Consider the following 9,292-nt stretch of genomic DNA (forward strand, 5'->3'; position numbering starts at 1 on the left):
AGAAACAAGCTTTAAATGATGGTCATCATGATTGTTTTCTTTTCCTTTCTTATCTCGTTTCCTCCTCGATCACACTGATTATGATTGTCGTATTAATTAATTATAATTAATTATAATAAGCTTAATTAATTTGTGCAGGTGGGCCATAGAAAGGAAAGCACACTCCTTTCTCAAACATCCTTTAATGCTCTACAACTGATTCCTTAGCATGAACAAAATTGGATAATATACTTTTCTTGTTCAATTCTCCTAAAATTATTCTCATAAGGTCGCGTAACATTTCACGCTATGTCATTTCTTTTTTTCCTTTATCTAAATGTTGTATAACATTAAAATTTGAGACTTTAAATTAAGTTTTAAATCGAAATTTAGAATAAAAAGAAAGAGAAACATATCTAAATCTTTCATGCAAAATATTTCATTTTGTTTGACATAAATATATTATTTTACGTAAATATATGTTCAGGTGAATATCTCCCAAACATATTAAATTTTTGAAAAAACATTACATACATGTATGAAAATGAAAAGGTGTAATTAATTTTCTTTCTTTTTCATATATAAACGTTCTTTAATATTTGCCGTTACAGATAAAGACAAAAATTGGTAACATAAAGCATATGCTTAAATACATGCAAGTATTTTTAATTAATTTTCCTTTCCAAAAAAATGAAATTAAAAGAAAAAAGATTTCCTTTGGAGGAAGAAAGGTCAAATATGGCAGATTATGTAAATAAATTTAATACCAAGGTTCATTGTATAGTCTGCCCTTTTCACTCCCGCTCACCAAATCTATCTGGACTCTTTTTGTCTATTTTCTCAGAAACCCTAAACGTAACCAGAAGAACAGAGGGAAGCACAGAGATTTGTAAATGGAGCAGCTTTTCTCTCTGAACTCTTCTCTTCTCCTTTAATTTCTCCCGGAAAATCTCGTAAGTTGCCCTTTTTTTTTTTTTTTAATTGTGTTTACATTTTTAACCTTTTTTTCTTTCTTTTTTTTTTTTTTTGTGATTCTTCGCTTTTGTTCATTTGCTCTTAGAATCCTGAGCTTATATTTCTTGTTAATTTATCTTTGTGTTTAATTTCTTTCTCAAATGCAATATGTTTATGAATGTGTTGAGCTCAATTTTCAGTGTCAAAAGTTGTCAGATTTTGTTAGTGTGATTTGCATTTGTTTTAGAAAAATTTGACTTTGAGCTAATTGTCATTGTTTGACTGGTAAGAATACATCAGAAAGGGAAAACGAAATGCAATCTGATGCCTTGTAGTCCATTTCTACAGTTTTTTATGCTGAAATCTGAGCTCAACCATGTAAACTGATGAAATTTGAATTTTTATGAAGTAGTTAGTTTCAAATTTAGTTAAATTCAGCTTGTTGAAGCGTAGAAACTTATGGTGATCTTGAGCAATATGTATTAATTGCTATTGATTTAGTTTGCTCCTTTTTTTTTTTTGTTTTTGTTTGCAGTTTAATAATCCTGCTGGTGAGAGGCAATTCTGAAATGGGTATGGAGAGCTGTAGAGATGTGAATGCTAGTGTTGTTTCATGTTGTGATGCATCTATAAATGGGTCGGTGCACATTGGTGATACTATAAAAGAGGGTGAGGAACTGGATGTTGACTTTCTCAATGAATTTGATTCATATGTGGAAGACATCAACGACCGGTTGACAGTTTCTAGGTTGGTGAGTGACTCAGTCATCAGGGGCATGGTCAATGCTGTTGAGCAAGAGGCAGCTGATAGGATTGCTCAGAAAGAGTTGGAGTTAGTAAGATTGAAGAAAATGATGAATCATTACCATGTTTGTTCAGATGAAAACAAGTCTTTACTGAAGCACTATGAACCAAACATTGAAAAAGATGGTGTATTTTCAAGATTGTCAGATTCTTTTTGTGAGCATGACAGGATCCGAGAATCTTTGGGCAGTCTTCAAAATGCAGCTAAAGGGCAGTTTAAGAATCTTAGGATAGAAATTGACAAAATCAGAGGGCATAGTTCTATTAGGAGGATTAATTCAAGTCCCGAGTGGGTGGGATTGGGTGGTATTCTGCAAGAGGATGAAACCACAGACCGGATTGATGTGGATAAAACACTTGATTCTTTAAGAATAACCCTAGACACTATCTATGAGCAAGTCGACGATATTATTTGCTCATCCAGTGTTTCACTCTGTCAGTGGCAGCTGGAGCTAGAATATCAGGAAGATGTTGAACATATGGTGGTAGCAAGTTGTATTCGGAGTTTGAAGGAACAGTTTGAAGAAAGACTATGGGATCAAAATGCTCAATGTTATGGTAACGGAAATGTAAATTGGATTGAGAAGATCAATGAGATTTCCAGTTTGCGTCAGGAATTAGATACCATTTCTAAATCACTGTCTAATCCTGAAACTGGGATGCTGAATTCTCATAGTTCCTTGGAGATCAATGATGATTTGAGTAACAATAAAAGGACCGATCATTTACATCGAAAGGTTTCAGAGAATCATGTTTCATCTCTTTGGGAAGGAAATGGCAAGCAAGAAGAGTCGGTAATTGCTGTGCCAGAAAATTTGGATGCTGCGCAACTGAGTCACATGTCAAAGGGGGAATTGGTGAATTTTTTCAAGATTGAGATGACAAAAATGAAGAGAAACCATGACTACAAACTACAACAGTTGACTGAAGAATATTTTACCCTCAAACGGGAATATTTGAAAGAAAGGGGTTCTTCTTTGCCATTCAGGAAGGATAAGGAGTTTGATGTCTTGAGGAAAAAGATCCCAGATGTCATTGTGAAATTGGATAGAATTCTTGTTGGAAATGAGAAATTTCCTTTAGTAAGTAATAACGGTGAGACTCTCGGAAGTTTGAAGGACAGATTAGAATCTCTTCTTTCAGAAAATCATCAACTGAGAGATTCACTATTCGATAAGAAAAAGGAAGTTAACAGCCTTTCTTCACAGGTTTCGGATGCCATAGTGAAAATCTCACAGTACTCTCTGACCGAGGATAACTTACTGAAAAAGGTAGAAAACCTTGAATCTGCAGTTGAAGATGTACATATTGAATCTGCCATTAGTGGGGATGTATATAAATGCTTCATCAGGGAGGCGATCAGCCAGACCAAGCGGATCAGTGAAGATTTAGAGGTGGAGCACATCATCATGAAAGAAATTTATGACCTTATATGGAGAGATGCTTCTTGCAATATGCCACATGCCAGCAAGAGTGAATTTGAAGATTCTGATTTGGAATCTTTAATTATGGAAGGACTATGTGCAATTGTATTCAGAGCAGCCTTCTCAGAAGCCAAGGAGAAACTCCATGACTTAAGCAAGGATGCATGCAAGAAAGAAAGGGTACTAAAACTGGAAGTTGAAGAGAAGGAAAAATTGCAGCAGCATATGCTCCTAATGGCATCAACAATTGATGAAAAGGAGAAGTTACTTAATGAAACATCTGCTGCAATGGAAAGAGAAAAGGAGAAATTTATGTTGGCTTCTCAAGAACTTGATGTTGTAAGGGATAAGACAAACCGGCAGCAAATGATAATTTCTAAGTGCAATGAAGAATCCAATGTTCTGAAAGTTAATCTCCGTCAAGCATCGGAGAAACTTGAATTACAACAAGTGGAAACATGTAAATTAAACGAGAAGCTTGACCAGGCAGTGAAAGATTTGAGGGAAAGCGATGATGAGAAAAGAAGGCTTCTTGTTGCTGCCAAGGAGAAGGAGAATATTTTATCATTGTTTGAAGCAAATGAAAATGAGCACAGAAAACAGATGGAATCAATAATTATTCTTGTTGAAGGACTATATAAGACATTTGCTGATTTTGAATGTCAAGTAGCAGAAGATATGAAGAGGAGTAATCTAAGGTACTTTCTCTATCACCGTTACCTTTTTTCATTTCCCTATTGATAAATTACTGAATGCTTGGATAAGTCTTATGAAATGTTGATGGTTCACATAACACTCTTTATGCTTTAAGAGACAGGAATGTTGTCTCAGTTCTATCCTCTCTTATCTGTCCTTACAAATGACTAGAAGGTTTTAAGTGGAAAGAAACCTTAAGTTGCAATGTGTTGTCTGTTCTGTAACCAAATGAATTTTTTCCTAGGTTTTGTCATTGGGGCTGTAACTGTTGAATTGCATTGTTTTCCTCTCAAATGTATGATATTGAATTTTACCTCAGACCTTGACTTGCTTAGTAATGGAAGATGGACTTAAGCTCTGTCTCTTCTTCAAAACTTGTGGAGAAAAGGCGTATAACTCATGACTTTGGAATTCATTAAATTTCAGTTCCTAGTGTTCTGCTACTGCCAGATTGCCAATACTCAAATATCTGGTTAATGTTGTCAAGAAAAGTTCAGTTAAGCTCATTCTCATCACTTTTAAGCCTATCAACTGAAACTAATAAGATAACTTTCATTTTTGTCAGAGATCCTTATTGATATAAATGATTTGTTGTTGCTAGTTGTCTATGACATCTGTCAGTTTTTGATTTTACAATTTGACTGAGGTAGCTCTGCCAATCCCTGCTTCTTGCAGAATGGTTGAAATTTTTTAAATTCAGCACTTTCAGGTGTTTGGGATAGTGATGTATAGATTGTATATCCATCAAGTTAAGCTAATTTGGATTTCTTTTTTTTTTTGAAAATAACTTTCACTCTGGTCAATTTCCTGGTCTTTGGTCGGTGTGTGACCTTGTGTCCTTCAGTCTAATTCATGTTCCTATATGAACCATTGACTTTTATTATCTTTAGATTATAATTTGGTTTGATACTCTATTACTGAGTTTTTATGTACTTCTTCTATTTTGAAAAGCATCTGTATTAATTTGGAGATGGAATTTTCTATTGCATTTATTAACTCAAATATGTAATATATGCATATGGGTCAATTTTCAGGTTGGAGAATTTGAACTCCCAATTCAGTTCTCTCATTCAGATGGCGAACGTATTGAAAAGAAAGGGATTGCATTATAAGCAGAATCTTGAAAGGAGATGTTCTGACCTTGAAAAGGCTGAAACTGAGGTAGAATTAGGAAATGTTAAAGTATTCCATTTTGTGATGGCTTTATACCTGTTTGACATTGTAGAATGAATTTCACAAGGAATAAATATGAATTAAATGATGCTTGGCTTATATTTTTGATAATGATAAACCGAGCTGCAGATTGTCTTCTATGGTATGAGTAATGATATTTTATTTGTGAATTTCTTGTCTCCCCTTTTCGATTAGTAGTGGTTTAGGAAGAAAACTACCAAAGGATAGTGTAGTGATATAGTAGTCTACAATGTATTTGATCGCCAAATGGACTGTGTACTGGCTTCTATTTCAAGGTTAAACTATTACATAAATAACCCTGTTTTAGTTTTCACATTAACTGTATACAGTTTACATTGAAATAACTTAAACCAAAGCAGAGAAGATCATTGAGTATCATTGATTGCATTATACATCATAATAGAGCTTTCTGATTTGGTAAATCATTATTATTATTGTATTTATTATGGTTCTTTTTTTTATTGAAGGTGGATCTCTTGGGTGATCAGGTGGATGTTCTTTTAGGCCTTCTTGAGAAAATATACATAGCGCTTGATCATTATTCTCCAATATTGAAACATTATACCGGAGTAAGTTGTTTCTTTGTTCTACTGAACTTTTATATTGTTATATTTCTTAAAAGTGAGTCAAAACAGATTCATGCGTCTATGGAACGTTTCTTAGGTCACAAAGATCAATAATAACTTGGGTTATTCAAATGTTGTTTGCCGGTTGCATATGTTTCTTAGAATTGGAAAGCATGCTTTGGAAATTAGAGAAATACTTTCTTTGTGTTTAAACCAAGGGATATCCTGTGCAAACAAGTTTTGATTGACTGAACTTGATGATTTAATGAGCATTTCCATGTGGACGGTGAGATAGGAAGACCAAGAGGACATTGGGGGAAACTATAAAAAGGGACAACATAGTCCATTAAGCCAACCTCACATAGTGGAACTTTGTTATTTCAACTTAGTGACAGGCAAAAAGTTATGTCACCAAAGAAAAATGCAAAAATCATGCCATGGAGTTTCCATGCAAACCTAAATAACTCCGTCTCTCTTTTCACAATGTGCCTCATTATGTTCAGATTTATTTCTTCCTATTTATGGCAGGATGGAAAACCTGAAAAACTTTAGATTTAAAAAATCAAGGGTTTTATTTAATGTTGTTGGTAATGTTCACAGGAGTGTTTCTATAACTTTCCCAGGATTATATTCTTTTTTAGTCTACCTTTCTAATGTGATGACTGAAATGTGACAAAATCCTGCTTGTTGTCTCTCTCCCAAAGAGGATGACCTGAGTTTGAATCTCCCACCCTCAAACTCTCCCAGAGAAGGAAAGAAAGAAAGATGATTTCAGTTATTTAACCAAAGCTTATACTTGAAGTTGCGAAAAGACAGAAATAGTTTTAAGGGAAAAGGAATACCGTTTAAGCTAATTCATGGTTGAATGCATATGTATGCAATTTTAACCTGTTGAAAGGTAAATTTGATAGTAGCGGAGTGAGAAAAAGTAATCAGTTTATTAATCTGTTTTTTATATGTATGCTTGAATATCCATTTTTATGAAGAAAAAAACATATATGAACACTTAATAACTTCTTGTGGTGTTCTGATAATTGTGTCGTAGCTTGGCCATGCCCGTAATTTCTGTATACTTGTCATCCATGCATTTCCAAATCTGATGTTCAGAAGTACTTTATTTTGCTTGTTTCAGGTTATGGAGATATTGAATCTGGTTAGAAGAGAGTTGAGTGGAGAATCTACTAGGCCAGTTTGATCTACTCTTCCCACTGTAGAGAAACTCAGAACAGAGGTAGGTTGTAAAAATTGTTGCAACAGCATCATCGGGCAAGTTAGCGAGATTTTGGGGTATTAGAATACAGTCTTTATTGAAGTTGTCCTTGCTGAATATAGCTGTACAGTCTAGTAAGCCAAGGAGATTCCCTTTTGCTTCCGTTGGACCAAAGAGTTATAGATCTTTTTCAGTGTTTGACCAGAGTGTATATTTGTTTGATTTAGCAGTTGATGAAATTAAACTAATATTTCTCATTACCCTGTGCTGGGAGTATGATGGGGATGTCTTTGTTCTCTCTTTGGCACATACACCATACCTGACACATTTACAATCAAAGCTCACATATGTAGTTTACTTTCTTTTCCTTTTGAGAAAGAGAGATAGAAGTCTAGGTCTTGACAAATAATTCTTAAATATGCATATATACTTTTAATTAGTTTTATATAATTTAGTGGTGTTATGATTTTTTGGAGTGATGGTACTCTGTTATTTAAATGTCTATTTATAATAAGCATTCTTAAAAGTTTATGTCAAGGAAGATATGTTTACTCTTTCCATTTACAGGGAAAATATTAAATAGGGTTTACTGGTAATCTTTCTGGTCGTATTATCAAATTTGGGATGTGAAAATCATTGAAAATTTTTAAACCGTTGAAAATGAAAATTAAAATAAAATTAAAATTATTAGAAATTATACCTCACAGATGAAAAAAAAACACCACTTTTTGAATTTGGATGTAGGTTTTGAGCTTAACTATCAATAAAAAGGTTTTATATCCAAATCAATGCATATTTAAAAGTTACTAATTATTTTCAAAAAATAATGATAAAAAAAACCCTTTTCATTTTGATTAAAGAAAAAGTTGCAGTTTTTAAGTTTTATATGCTATCAATAAATCAAATCTTGTAATTTTGTTAATAAATAAGTTTAAAAGATATTTATTGAAAAAGATTTTTAAATTTTGCGATTAGGTTATAATGTATATATAATACATTGATAATACGTTAAATATAAATAAAAGAATTAAATTGGTAGTGCGTGTCATAGGTCAAAACTTAAGTTTAATTTTGTGCGATTTTAAATTTTAAAAATAAAACTAAATAAGTTTACAAATCAAGTTTCTCAATAGTGTACGGCAGCCTTTGCTAGTCCTTTTATATAGAATTAAGAAGAAAAAAAAAGCTGGTAAGGAAGGGGCGAGAGTACTGAAGTGTGAAGGAGATGAGAAAAATGAAGACAAGAAATAGAAGCTGGTTGGTGCCATTTCACCTTCTTCTTCATTTAGCAGCTATTTGTGTATTGGGGGAATGGTTAATCTTTCAGTTTGGAGAGAGGGACAATACGAAAACAGACATTTCACCTTTAAAACTACTCTTTAATTTAATTGCCCTCCAAGCAAACCTCGCTTATCCCTCCCTCACCCGCTTCTTCTTCCCTTCCATCCCATGCCTGCTTTGTTTTTCCACCCATAATGGGAAGCCACTGCAATCCCAGCAAGCGCCATTATGACATTACACTGTCCAAGAGAACCCGGAAGCCATTGGATCTCCAGGAAGCTAACGGTACATCCAACATTGCTTCCTCCAAATGGGATAATCCTCTGAAAATCTTCCCAAGAAAAGCAGCTGATGATGATGATGATGATGAAGATGAAGGGGAAGAGAGTAGTGATCATAAAAGCTTGAAGCAACTCATCAACGGTGATGGAGGAGAAGCAAAGGAGGAGACCAGCTGCAGATCATCAGGCAGGAGCTCACTGGTTCAACATTTCAACCAAGAAGAGAAACAGCTTCAGCTGGTGAAGAAAAACCAGCAGGATGGGGTCCATGGGGGGGCGAAGCTGAAAGGAATGATGAGTCGGTATGCCAAAGTTTTGAGCCGTTTGGTGAAAGCCAAGCGTGAACCGCGCTTAGGGTCCAACAAGAAGCATCTTCTCCGGTTAACAATGTAGGGTTTTTCCTCATACACGAGCTTATGCCTCAGAGTATACAATATTCCCAGATCTCAAATCATACCTCATATATATATATATATATATATATATATATATATATATATAGTATAAACCTTATGATATGCTTGTGTTCCCACGTTCTGTAATTGAATTCTACAATTAATTAATTAGTAGTATGTGCTTATCTCTCGACTGTTCCTTCAACAGTGCTTTTCTCTCACAATGACCAAAGCACTGTTTAAGTAACAGTGACATTGTCCATTTATCCTCCTTCATGAGGTTTTGTGTTTCTTGGGAATTTGATCCATAGCCAATGGCCATCATCAGATGATAGATGTCTATTGTTTATACTTTGAGAAATTCTTCTTGGCTTTTTCTGGCCTTTTGGGCAATTTTTTATCCTTTATTTCTTTCATTTTATTGGAAAAATAAACTAATTCAATTTAATATATTGTTTCTATGCAATAATAAGAATAAAGTTGTTAATTTTGTTTGTGGCCTTTTACA

At 34.0% G+C, this 9,292-nt stretch overlaps 2 protein-coding genes across 2 annotated transcripts; both read left to right on the forward strand.

The window, feature by feature from the left end:
- Window positions 765-7,331, forward strand: LOC18595055 (WPP domain-associated protein). Its single transcript, XM_007022829.2, has 5 exons — window positions 765-932; window positions 1,469-3,859; window positions 4,892-5,018; window positions 5,519-5,620; window positions 6,750-7,331. The coding sequence occupies exons 2-5, from the start codon at window positions 1,503-1,505 to the stop codon at window positions 6,810-6,812; spliced, it is 2,649 nt and encodes an 882-aa protein (XP_007022891.2). The 5' UTR covers window positions 765-932; window positions 1,469-1,502; the 3' UTR covers window positions 6,813-7,331.
- On the forward strand, window positions 7,967-9,145 carry LOC18595056. The gene has a single exon (XM_007022831.2). It carries the CDS (start codon window positions 8,303-8,305, stop codon window positions 8,780-8,782), a length of 480 nt encoding a protein of 159 aa, XP_007022893.1. The 5' UTR covers window positions 7,967-8,302; the 3' UTR covers window positions 8,783-9,145.

The sequence above is a fragment of the Theobroma cacao genome, chromosome 6 (genome assembly GCF_000208745.1).
Source record: "Theobroma cacao cultivar B97-61/B2 chromosome 6, Criollo_cocoa_genome_V2, whole genome shotgun sequence".
Lineage (NCBI taxonomy): Eukaryota > Viridiplantae > Streptophyta > Magnoliopsida > Malvales > Malvaceae > Theobroma > Theobroma cacao.

What these genes read in the sequence shown, in the direction of transcription:
- LOC18595055 (XM_007022829.2), top strand. Translation starts at nt 1,503, where the DNA reads ATGGGTATGGAGAGCTGTAGAGATGTGAATGCTAGTGTTGTTTCATGT. An exon ending in TTGAAAAGGCTGAAACTGAG is followed by an intron (nt 5,019 to 5,518) that starts GTAGAATTAGGA and finishes TTTTTATTGAAG; the next exon opens with GTGGATCTCTTGGGTGATCA. An exon ending in TATTGAAACATTATACCGGA is followed by an intron (nt 5,621 to 6,749) that starts GTAAGTTGTTTC and finishes TGCTTGTTTCAG; the next exon opens with GTTATGGAGATATTGAATCT.
- LOC18595056 (XM_007022831.2), top strand. Translation starts at nt 8,303, where the DNA reads ATGGGAAGCCACTGCAATCCCAGCAAGCGCCATTATGACATTACACTG.